General features: G+C 59.3%; 3 protein-coding genes across 3 annotated transcripts; all 3 read left to right on the top strand.

Annotated features, from left to right (window-relative positions):
• Positions 1 to 716: 716 nt before the first annotated feature.
• On the top strand, positions 717 to 4879 carry SPRG_19196 (hypothetical protein; the record flags this gene model as incomplete). The annotated part of the gene is made up of 16 exons (XM_012340230.1): positions 717 to 826; positions 876 to 996; positions 1043 to 1312; positions 1355 to 1753; positions 1812 to 2109; positions 2155 to 2390; positions 2439 to 2594; positions 2643 to 2789; positions 2845 to 3034; positions 3087 to 3203; positions 3250 to 3344; positions 3395 to 3531; positions 3583 to 3768; positions 3821 to 3870; positions 3912 to 4000; positions 4061 to 4879. 16 exons carry the CDS (start codon positions 717 to 719, stop codon positions 4877 to 4879), a joined length of 3420 nt encoding a protein of 1139 aa, XP_012195620.1.
• A 2156-nt stretch (positions 4880 to 7035) lies between these two features.
• SPRG_22088 (hypothetical protein) lies at positions 7036 to 9125 on the top strand (the record flags this gene model as incomplete). The annotated part of the gene is made up of 2 exons (XM_012340376.1): positions 7036 to 7864; positions 7918 to 9125. The coding sequence occupies 2 exons, from the start codon at positions 7036 to 7038 to the stop codon at positions 9123 to 9125; spliced, it is 2037 nt and encodes a 678-aa protein (XP_012195766.1).
• Positions 9126 to 9700: 575 nt separating this feature from the next.
• SPRG_19193 (hypothetical protein) lies at positions 9701 to 12280 on the top strand (the record flags this gene model as incomplete). The annotated part of the gene is made up of 8 exons (XM_012340229.1): positions 9701 to 9815; positions 9859 to 10494; positions 10540 to 11095; positions 11122 to 11188; positions 11230 to 11328; positions 11382 to 11513; positions 11556 to 11696; positions 11744 to 12280. 8 exons carry the CDS (start codon positions 9701 to 9703, stop codon positions 12278 to 12280), a joined length of 2283 nt encoding a protein of 760 aa, XP_012195619.1.
• Between the last annotated feature and the right edge of the window lie 24 nt (positions 12281 to 12304).

The raw sequence follows: 12304 nt of genomic DNA, 5'->3' as shown, positions 1-12304 counted from the left end.
GGCAAACGTGATGGTGGACGAGAGGACGAAGTAGAGAGCCCCGGGTCCGTTGAAGACGATCGCCACAAGCAGCAAGAGGACACGGACGCCGTCCATGGTGCTCAAAATGCGAAATGCAAGAAGATCGCTTGGATGATGACGAGCACCGAGAATTGCACCATCGTGTGAATCACACGTGAAATGCGTGAAAACACACATTGTCTGCCATAGCGAATCCAAGTGTACGCTACAGAATCGCACGTTTCCCACGCCGATCTCCCACAACCCTCGGCTGCGGCAGACGCAGAGTTGAGAATGCGCGATCGGAATTGAGCAAGCAATGCTACATGGTGGCAACAGGTAGCGACTACCAGGACCTGAGCCGGCTTGGGGTCCTGCAATAGCCACGCACCGCTGCGGCAATGGGATGCGGTGTTTCCAACCCATCCTAAATGTATTGAGCTAGCACTTCGCCCTTGTGCGTGCAATAGTTGATGCGCTCTTGCCGCCAAGGGTCGACTCACTCGAAGGGTCATGTAGCGTTGGATGCGACCTGCTTGAGATGATCCTCAACCCACAATATATAAGCATGGCGCGTTGCCATGAAAGTTGCGTGGCAAGCGTGGGGGCCGCGGCGGCCCCACGTGGCAGCGCCACAGCGTGAGAAACGTGTCCACTTTGAAAAACCTCTCAAATCACATACCAAGCACGATCGTGTTGTAGAGTTAATCGCCAACATGGAGTTCCTCGCCGAAGAGAACGAGTGTGGGCAGACGCTCCTTCGGCTCGTGAGCCGCGGCAGCGCCATCATCGCCGAGCTCTTCCGCCTCAGCAACAACATCCCAGGGTACGTCTACCTGCCCATGGCCTCGGCGAGCTCATGGCGCATCGGCCAGTATCTTTCTCGGGTCGTCCTTCGTCGAGGACCCGGAGCAGCGCAAGTACCTCGACATCCTCTTCGACTTTGCGTACCTCAAGAACCCGGAGGAGTTTGAAAACGTCGTCAACAGCAACACGGTACGCAGCGAGACCTGAAGCGCATGGGCGAAACCTCGGCGGCTAGGAGCTGCTGGACGTCGACGACGAGTTTATGGACAACCATGAAGACATCCTCGATCGCTTCTACCAACTCTTTGACAGCATCTACAAGTACATCAAGGACTACCTCGACTTTTGCGAGAACCTCGAGAAAGGCTTCTTCATCCAGCACGACCTCGCCAACATCCTCCTCGACACGGACGGCGCGCAGCTCATGTGCGAGTCGCTCTATCTCTACGGGTGCATGCTCCTCCTCCTCGACCAAAAGATCCCAGGCCCCGCGCGCGAGCGCATGGTACGATACGTCGCTGCGCATCAAGATGCGATGCATGCGTAGGTCATTGCGTTCTTCCGCAACAAGGGCGAGTCGGCGCTTGAAAATATTGACGAAGTGTGCAAGCTCTGCCGCGTCACGGGGTACCTCCCGGGCATGGCCAAGCCGCCGCAGTACCCGGAGCGCTTCTTCAAGCGATTTGCGCCGCCGGAAGAGGTCGTGAGCATGGTCATCGGGAAGCTCCAGACCGACGACGTGTACCTGCAAGAGCCGGCGTTCCCGCACCGCGACCACCGCAGCACGCGTCTCGCAGCCCAAGCCAGCGCGCTTTACGTAGTCTTGTATTTCGCGCCCGACATCCTCATCCACGAAAAAGCCAGCATGCGCGAAATCGTGGACCGGCACTTCAACGACAACTTTATCCTGGCGACGTACATGGGCACGGTCGTCGATCTCTCGCTGGTACCCTCGTGTTTGCCTGCTTGATGGAAGGGAGAGCAGCAGCTTGAGGTGTGTGTAGGAGTGGGCGCCGTACCCTGCCGCGCGCGTCGCGCTCGCCAATACGCTCGAGATCGGCAACATTACGCAAATCGTCAAGACAAAGGCCAAGCAGAGTGTCAAGTCGATCGACCAGCTCTCGCACTACCTCACCGAAGGCGTCTTGAACGACCAGTTTGTTCTGGAGAACCTCGACCCGCTCCTGCATTGCATTCGCAGCGCCAACGTGGTCATCCGCTGGACGATCCTCCACAGCCGCATGCAAGAAGTGATCCCGATGATGAACAACAGCCGCGAGCAGCGCGCCGTTTTTGACAAGGGTGCGTATGACCTTTTGGATTTGTTTTGTAAAAAAGGGAGTGTAGCCACGGACCCGGACCGCCTCATCACGCTGCTCCTGCAAGCGTCGCAGCTCGAGTGGAAGCTCAAGCAGATCTTCCAGTCGCTGCTTGCGTCGAAGGAAGAGCGCTGGCAGCACTGCATGAAGGAGACGAGCGACCGGCTGGAAGAACTGAGCGATTACTTTACGGGCGAGAAGCCCCTCACGCGCGTCGAGCGCAACGAAGACCTCATGGGCTGGTTCAAGGACACGGCCGAGAAGGTATTCGGTGTTTTTCGACTCGTGTAGAGACTGCAAATGGACGACTAGGTCAAGAGCCTCGACTACGTCGACCATGTCAAGGCGGGCCGACGCATCAAGCGGCTCATTGAAGCGCTTCTGTCGGTCGAGCAGTTTGACCAAATCGACACGTCGCTTCAAGTCAAGGCCTTCTTGGCCGAGTCGCGCCAGTTCCTCACCGAGATGGTAGAGCGTCTCAAAGCGAAGAAAGATACCATCCGCGTCACGGCATAGGTGCGGACGGTCCGTGTCCGTCAAGAAGCCATGGGTATCATCGAGACGGTCTCGGACCTGAGCTACGGCTGGGAGATCATCAACGATTTTATGCCAATCCTGCACACACGCGTCAAGCGCGATCCGAGCTGCGTCATCTTGCTACGTGTCCGCATCCCATTCTCCGTCGGTTGCATGGCTGCTGAGAGAGATGTGTTGCTAGGCGCTCTTTTTGAAGCTGGCGTCCATCTTGGACATTCCCCTCACGCGTATCCACCAGTGCAACTCGACCGACGTCATCTCGGTCGCCGAGTATTACTCGGGCGAGCTCGTCGACTACGTCCGGCGCGTCATGGAGATCATTCCGCAGAGCGTCTTTCGCATCTTGGCGGGTATCGTCAAGCTCCAGACGGGTACGATGCGCCATCGCCTCGCATCAACTCATGGATTACGACGCATTGGTAGACCACATGAAGACGATTCCGGTCAAGATCGAAGCCCTCTTGCTCAAGAACCACGCGCAGCTCAACGAGCGCTACCGCCTCGCGCGTGCGACCAACGAAGTGTCCAAGTACACGGAAGGTAGATGCCTCCCCACTATCAAGTTGATAGTTGATCGAGAGGATAGGTATCTTGGCCATGAAGAAGACGCTGCTCGGTATTCTTGAAGTGGACCCGCGCCAAGTGCTCGAAGAAGGCTTGCGCAAGGAGCTTGTCTACCGCGTACTACGATGTGCTCGCTCATATGCGTTAAAGTCACATGATGTCGGCAGGTCTCGCGCGCGTACCATGATATTCTGCAGTTTCCTGCGGCGCTCAATGCCGCCGAAGGCACCGCGATCTTCCAGTCGCTGGCGAGCACGCTGCAGGCGTACCGCCTCTCGTTCGAGTACATCCAAGACTACGTCGGGTACATTTTCGTATCTGATCGTCCAATCTTATTTCAAATGGTGTACATTAGCATTTATGGGCTACGCATGTGGCACGAGGAGTTGAGCCGCGTCATCAACTACAACGTCGAGGCCGAGTGCAACCGATACCTCAAGAAGAAGATCTACGACCGCGCATCGCAGTATCAGTCGCGAGCGATCCCGATCCCGCGCTTCTCGCCGCCGCCCCAAGACACGAGCATCAATTTCATGGGCCGGTGCGACTTGCATCAATGTGTGGACAATATTGTCTGATGCCAAGGGGACTAGGCTTCTCCACGCGCTCTTTGTGATGACGGACCCGCACGACACGATTTTTCGTTCCAGTGCCTCAGCTGGTTCCAGGAAGACGGGACCGAAGTGGCTGGCATGAGTACGTTTGGCCTTTTGCACCAGAGCATTGGGCTCCTCGGGCTGGTCGGCATTGATCGTATGCTCAGCTTTCGCATCGTACGTAGCCTTTCATTTTCGTCTTTTCGTGCTTTATAAACTATACTACTGTTGGACTAGGTGCACACGCTCAACAACTTGATCAAGTTTTGGGGCTCAACCGTCACGCCGTACTTGCCGCTGCTCGACCAGCTCGCGACGGGTCTCGAGCCGTACTGGCGCATGCCCGAGAACGCGACCAAGCTCTACGAGGCCGCGCAAAAGAAGGTCGAGAAGCTCCAGAGCAAGCTGCTCAAGGCCGTCTTGATCATTGGCCAGGCCGCGCTGCTTCGCAAGGCGATTGCGGGCGAGCTTGCGTTCAGCTCGCGCCTCGACGCGCATTTGCTCACGTGCTCGATCGACACGCTCGACAAGAGTCTTCTCGGGGACATCCGCTTGCACTACCGGTCGCCGGGCACGACCCCGTACCCGAATCCCGCCGTGCTCGTCGAGGTCAACAAGTACCTCGAGAACATGGGCGCCAACGACCCGTTCCAGAAGATCTACATTACGATGGACGCGCCGCTCGAAGGTCTCGCGAGCCTCTTTCTGCTCTTTGTGCTCGCCTACATGCCAAAATTGCAGTACGATGCGGCGTTTGGGTCGCTCAAGCGCGTGGCACAGAATCCGCTCGACGGGTCGCCGCTCGTCTTGGGCCTCGTCACGATCTTCAAGCAACTCCACCCGTCGTTCACCGACCAGTTTGTCGCGTATGTCGGGCAGTATGTCCGGTCGCAGATCAACGACATTGCGCAGCGCCCGGGCGCCACCGGCGAGCTGCCCCCCGATGTGCTCAACGTGCTTATCTTTCTCGTGCAGTTTGCGCGCGCGTCGCACCTCAAGTCGAGCATGCTCCACACGCACGTGCCGGCCTACATCTTTGATGCAATGCAAATGTAAGCCATTCGTGCCGGCAGGTCGCATGCCTCCACGGAATGAGTATAAAAGGATATGAATGATATTGTCGTCTCCCTTTTACGTGGTCAACTTGTCGTTCGAGTGAATAATGTGCGCGCACTGGTGTAATCAAGCTCCGTGGCTATTATTTGAGGTAAATATGGTATAATGTGGCACATGCCACATTAAACATGGGGGTGAATAACTCGAGCTGCAGCGCTCGAACGCCGACGCGGTGCGTCATCTCGTACTCTCCAAAGCCGTAGCTATCACCTTGCCAACTATGGGCGATTTCATTTTCCACCGTCCTCTGGCCGGGCCAGCCTCGATGGAGCGGCGTGCCACCGGATGGTTCGGACACGATTGGCCAATAAATAGAATAAATATAGCCAATCAAAACAACGTATTTCAAACAAACGCGAAGCACAAGGTCCTGCCACGCCCTTGTGCCACGTCGTCGTCCATCCCAATTGACAGTAAATCGTGTTGCAATGAGCTGTATACGTTGCAGCGCCCAAGCATATCAATCCCTTCTATCCATGGTCGTGCGAGTACTGCTACTTTGCTCGATTCGACAGCACCAAGGTGTTGGCTGATGTCGGCGGCACGTTCAAATGTTGCATGCGAGGAGAAGAAGCTATTACGACTCGACTTCGGGCGGTCGCCACGCGTCCATTCGCTGTTTTCTTGGCCTCGGAGCGCAGCTGGTTGGGCGCGACGAAGACGGTGTTGGTGTTGGTTTTGTCAAGGCGAGGAGCATCCTGGCCTCGCCGCGCAGCTCAGGGTAATCCCACACAAAGCCGAGTTGTTCCAGCTGCGCGCGACGGTCACTTGACGTTGTTCGGAACCGGATGTTGGTGATCGCTTGGCCTAGCTTGAGTGCCCACATGGATCGCGGCCACGGTAGCGCTGCCGGGACGACAAAGTCTTGGGGCACGAGCAGGTTGCCGTGCAGCGCCTTGTAGAGCTCCATCGCACGCACTTTCATCTCCCAATTCGACTCGTGGCTGTCCCACACAAACCTAATGAATACGTCTTTCGTGACAGCATCGCAAACGGATGCGGCCCGCGTACCCCAAAGCGTCGAGCTGGCGCCGGCGGTCGATCGTGAGACTGGCCGCACGGCACCGCAGATCATGCACCGCCCGGCCGAGCTTGAGGCCCCAGCACGGCGGTGGCCAAAGCGACGACGCGTCTGGCACCTTGAACTCGAACGGCACTGCGACGTGGTGAAAGATGGACGCGAACGCTTTGAGCGCCTGCAGCTTGGTCTGGAACACGAGCTCTTGGCTGTCCCAGACAAAGCCGAGATCGTCCAGCGCTCTCTTTCGGGAGGCCGACAGTGACGCGGCGCGCGACCGCAGATTGGTGACGGCGACGCCAAGCTTGGTTCCTCGGACGTCGAGCGGCCACGCGTCCGAGGTCTGTGGCACAACAAACTCGTACGGCACGGCCACATGCCCGAAGAGATCTTTGTACGTGCGCAGCGCAAGGAGCCGCAGGACCCAGCTGTGCTCCTTGGGGTCCCATACAAATCGAAGCGCCTCCAAATCGTCAATGACGCTGCGAGGTAGGAGGTTGGCGGCGTAGTGTTTTCGGAGCTTGGCCACGTCCAGCACGCGCCCATGCAGCGCTGGTGGCCACGGCGTCTCGGCCGGTACCACGAAGCGCGATGGCAGCATTGCGAACTCGGAGGTCGGCGCTTGCACCTGCCGGACGATCGTTATGACGTCGACATACGTCCGGAGGTCTTGGCCCAGAAGCGCGCGCATGATGAGTGGCACAAATAAGCGCACAAAACCGGATTCCGCGTATCTTTTACCGGATGACCTGTGAAAAACAATGTTTTGGCGAAATACCATTTATTTTCAGAGGTTTTGAGGCTAAAAACACGCCATTTACCCATGGGTCTAATCTAGCAGCGTGCTGGGATGCACACGCTTGTAGCAATCTTCTTGTATAGATGAACTCATTTGGATGCTACGGCTATGTTCATGCTGCTCACGGACACACCCGTCATTGCGGTAGAAGGGACTCGATGCAGCTGTACCAAGTTGCGTGCGAATAGCTAGTTCATGGATCTGGCAATTCAGCTGTCAGACGGGACACCTACAAACAGCAACAGTATTGAAGAGCAAGCCGCCATGCAGCGACTGGCAATGCTGCTTGTGGGTAGCAGCCTCCTCGCGGTCGGCGGCAGCAATGAGACACACGTGCGCTCGCACCAGCTCACGACGCCGGTCCGCTCCGAGACGCCAGCACCAACGTACGGGACGCGCCCGCCCACCTCGAGCGACGACGACGACGCTCTCTACCGCTGCCACGAGCTGCCGCGCGTTTGCAACCCGCCGTCGGAGCACAAGGCCGACGCCTGCAGGACGCTCTTTCCCGACTGCTTTCGCCAGCCAAGCATCGTCGTCTCGACCAACGCATCGGGCCCGCTGGATGGGCGCATTCCGCGCTGCGACCGCGTGCAGCTGCTGAACGCACTCACGGCGCAGCCCGAGACGCAGCCGTGCTTGGCCGCGTCCAACCTCTCGATCCTCTCGCTGCTGTACGGGAGCCGCCTCGAGCGCGACCAAGTCCGAGCCTTCAATCGAACGGCCGCCTGCCGGAGTTTCGCGGCCGCGTTCGCATCGGCCGTCGCAGCCATCGCGCCGTGCTCCATCAAGTCTCATATCGTGCATGGCGAACGCTACAGCGGCAGTCACTTTGAGGACTTTGTCGAGCGGCTCTTGGGGTACGTCAACGTCGCGTACACGCCGTCGTACGACGCCTCGCCGGCGCTCGCGGCCATGCACAAAGCGTATCCGAGCGACGCACTCCTCCATGTGGGCATGGACCCGAGCCTCGGTCTAGGCCCGTTCCTCCTCTTGTTGCTGGAAGGTGTCGTCGTCTGTCTCTGCGTCGCGACGCTTTTCTGGCTCGTCCGGCGCGCGTGCGAGGCCAACCCGTATGCGACTGCCTTGTACGACGCCACCTTGCGCGGTATTTCTCTTGCAGTCTGCGATGGTGCTCATGCGGATGCTCCTCGTGCGTAGAGGTCGCTGTTGTCGGCGTCTTTTCATTTCTCGTGCAGCGCTGCCTCCTCTGGGAGATCCTTCCGCTGGAGAGTCCGACGCACCACGGCCTCCTCATCGTCCAAGACGTGCTCTGGCTCGTCGTGCTCGTCCACGCCGCGCAGACAGCAGTCGTGAGCTGGCGCGTCTTTGCGGCGCACCACCGTCGGTGCGCAATGGCCGCTCGGTCGCTCCCCGAGTTTGTCGCAGTCGCCACGAACGGCAACTTCGTGACCTCGGACGATCGCGTGCCACGCCGGTTCCGCGAAGGCGTCGACTTCTTCTTGCTCCGGCACCTCTTCCTATCGGCGCATGCGCTGCCAACAACGTTCCAGTTTGACGTGTACCTCAACCACGTGGAGGCCGCGACGGCGGTCGAGCTGCTGCCACTTCCGTGGTGGAGCTGGCCCGTCCTTCTCGCGGTCTACGCGAGCTTCCTCGGGATCGCAGACGGCGTCGTGCATCCGTCGTGGTCCGCAGCGACAGTCGACGAGATGGCCCGTCTCGCGCCGACGGTGTATCGCCCGGATGTCGCGGCCGCCCGCCTCTACGTTTTGGTTGTCTTTGTGAGCGTCGCGCTGCTGCTCACGTTGGCTGTCGCATGGTACCTCTACAAAGTCACGTCTGGACTCGTTCTCCAAGCCTGTGACATCATCAACGAGCTCAACATGGCCTCCAAGATCGAGTCGCTTCAGGTGCTTGCGTCGCGCGGGGACGAGGGGAGCGTCACGGCCAAAGACGTGGTCGCCGCGCTCACTTCCATGGAACACCTCTCCGAGTCGCTCATGGAGGCGCCAGAGGTGCTACCGAGCCGCCTCGTGCAAATGCCGTCGTGGAGCCGGGCGTCGCTGTCGCTTCTCGTTCGCCTCTGCATGGTGCTGCCAGTGCTCTTCCTTGCCATGCTGTGTGACTGCCTCCTCCTGCTTGCGTCAGCGCCGTGGTGGTACCGCTGTGCGCTTGGGTCGCTTCTCCTCGTCCTCGCGTTTCTTTCGACGGTGCTCCTGCCGCTGGTGGCGCTGCAGCTAGGAACGGTGCTCGGCGTCGCGAGTCCGGACCGCCACCAAGTGCTCAACGCGCTCTCGGCGTCCATTCTCCGGGTCCGCGAACGCGCGCTGCAGCTCAAGGCGACGAGCGCCGCCACGATCGTGCTCAGCCCAACCCCCCAGTCGTGCAGCACGGCGCGATGTTAGCTACAGTAGGTAATACCAAGTCGACTAAAATCTGAACGCGTTTAAACACTTGAAATCAACGTTCTCAGGATGCCGATCGCAATCGACTCGTGGCATCGCATGTGGTCCATCGACGCAGTGCAAATGCTCCCTCGCTTTAGCGTCCTCCGAATAATGCGCGCGGATGTCTCGACTGCATGTCTACCTATCTGTTGCAACGACCCTTGAGGTTAGGGTCCGCGACGAAACGCTCGATGCGCTATTTCAAGTAAATGACGACCGAGGCCGACATCGACCTTGTCCGAGCCCTTCCTGCGACGCCACGTCGTCTCTCGTTGGACTTGACCAAGCTTGATGCTTGCAAACTGCTCAAGAAGCTTAAGCGCCGGGCACCTCGCAACCTAAAGGAACACTTTCGGGCGCTGGATCTCGATGGCAGCGGTACGATCGAGCCGAATGAGCTGCATGGGATGTTGCAACAGCAAGGCTTTTCGCCATCCGAGAGCGCGTCGATCCTCAAGCTGCTTGATCCAGACGGTCGAGGGCACGTCCGGTACCACGACTTGTTCAACGCTGTCCACGGGCCCGCGCCCGCCATGATGCGCAACGACACATCGCCCGACGCCGCGCTCGCCCGCGTCCGGTCGCTCGTGACTGCAAAGCACGAGCATTTGCACCGCGCGTTTCTCCAGTACGACGCCAACCATGACGGTACACGGTCGTTGAAGGGTGGTCTCTCCATGTCGATGCTTAGGACGCATTGACAAGATGGAGTTCGAAACGTGCATGGCGACGTGGGGGGTGCACGCAACGGACGTTGCGACGCTGCAAAAGGCGTTTGATCCGGACGGCGTCGGCGATATCGACTACAAGCGCTTCTTGCATGTGGTCGCTGGCGACGATCGTGACCGCACCGAGCTCGCGCATTTGCACTTGCCGCAGCACGGGCAGAACAAGGGCAAAAAGGCCATCAAGCCGGGGATCGAACCGGCGCCAAAACATACCACTATGACAGGGCAAAGCGGTCCCAAATCCAAAGCGCAGTTGCTGCACCACCTGCGCACGACCGCGAAGGTGGCCAACCCGAAGGATTTTTTTCGCAAGTATGATGCCGACGGCAACGGACTGCTCGAACAGCGCGAGATTGTCTCGTGCCTCGCGTCGCTTGGGTGGAATACGGAAGATACAGACGGGCTGCTACGGGTGCTCGATCCCCGCGGCGCGGGGGTGGTCGCATACGCGAGCTTTTTCGACAACATATCGGCCATCGACGCACCCGTCGTCACGACCAAGTCTGTCGACGCGTCGTTCAATACCGTCGTCGAGACGCTCGCTGCCAAGGCCAAGCACATCCACCACCTCTTTCGGCGATTTGACGTCGACGGCGATGGTGCCTCGTCGCGTGATTACGTCATCTGACGTGGCATCCCCGTAGGCACGATCGACTTGGCGGAATTTCATACGTGCTTGAGCCGCCTCGGAGTGCTTCCCGTTGACGCGGCCAACGTTGTCGCCAAGTTCGATCCAAACCACACGGGCGTCATTGACTTTAATCGATTCCGCGCCGCGGTGCTCCACCACGACACGGCAGCCGAGTGGGCCCCTCTGCACTTGGTGGCGGAAAAGACGGTCGGCGTCAAGCAATTTCCCGCAAAACACTCTCACAAAAGTCCATTGCACGCATCGGAATCTGCCACGTCGGTGCAAGCGACGCTGCACGCGCACTACCTCGAGCGCCTTCGACTCAAGCACAGTGACCTGCGCATGGCGTTTCGCAGCTTTGACAAGAAGAAGCTCGGTCGCCTCGATCGGCGCGCCTTTGAAGCGTGCCTCAAGAGTGTCGGAGGGCAACCCGACGACATTGCCGCCGTCTGGGCGCATCTCGCGGGCGACGGCGACGCTGTGCCGTTTCATCGCTTTGCACAGAGCCCACTGGCGCCTTTGTCGCCGTCGCCAACCAAACTCCAGCACAAGCAAGGCTTCCGTGATGCGTCATTGATTCTTACAAAGTGGCTAGTTTGTTCCCACTTCAAATCCCACCAACGTCGCCGCGCGCCCACGAAGAGCACGCGGTCCAAAGCCAGGTCGGTAAAAGGGGTAGGGCTCACAGCTCACAAGATCGCAGGCACTTGAAGCGCTCCAGAAGAAGACAAAGGTGTCGTCCAAAGCGCTGCGAGCACTCTACCGTGCGTGCGATCCGGACACCGTCGGTGTGTTTTCCAAGGTAGCCGTCGCTCCTGAACCATACCGCCTCGGAATGATGTGACGTGCGGCTAGGAGCGATTGCGGCACGAGATGCAAGCCCAACTACAGCTCTCTCCAGACCAAGTCGACACGCTTCTGCGTCACATGCCGTCACAGATGGAGGAGCGCGATCTCGCCGCATGCGTCTATCGTTCGCCTTCACATGTACCATTGTCGGGTGCAAGCGTGTACCACCATGTTTCATAGGTGAGCCCGGTCGCACCCCGGCTGCACTTTAAAGACGCCCAGCGCCTCTTGCGTCTTGAGGAGACGCATCCCAAACAGCTTCGGGCGCTCTTCCGCACGATGGACGAAGACAAGACCAACCAAGTCGTCCACACGTCACTCGTGCGACGCCTCCACATCGCGTTCTAGGTGTGACACGAAACCGATAGACCTCGTCGGCGCTCAGTGGCGCGCTCCAGAGCTCGTTTGGCATCGAGATCCCGCCCGAGCGCCTCGCCGCGCTGATTCCGCCCGTTGCCACCTACAGCCAAGTGCTGCAAGCTGCGCACGCCGCCGTCAAACCCGAGCCGCAAGAGGCAACGTCGCCAGTCGACTTTCACGGTCGGCTTTTGGGCTGCCGCGCGATGCCGTGTCCGCGTGCGGCGAGCGATCCCGCTTTCTTGAGCCATGACATGCGCCCACGGGACAACGTGGCTGCGATGCGACGGCCGTTCCCAGGGCCCTCAAACACGGCGGGCCTCGACTCGACGGGCTTTCACACCCGCTGCAGTGTCATCCAAGTCGAGACGACAACGACGGTGGAGGCTGGCGTGGACCGTGACGTGGCACCGCGATGGAAGCTCAAGGCCGTCGACGGCGCCCACGAAAAGATTGGTCTCGGAGGCGGCCGAAAGCGCATGCCCGCGCGCAACACGGCGCACGACCACCAAATGCGCTCGCTCTTGGCGCACGACGCCTCGTCATGACATCGGGTCATAGATTAGACATTC

This window comes from Saprolegnia parasitica (assembly GCF_000151545.1).
Source record: "Saprolegnia parasitica CBS 223.65 unplaced genomic scaffold supercont2.4, whole genome shotgun sequence".
NCBI lineage: Eukaryota > Oomycota > Saprolegniomycetes > Saprolegniales > Saprolegniaceae > Saprolegnia > Saprolegnia parasitica.
Note: the sequence above shows the minus strand (reverse complement) of the source record. Positions and strands in the feature narration are given on the sequence as shown.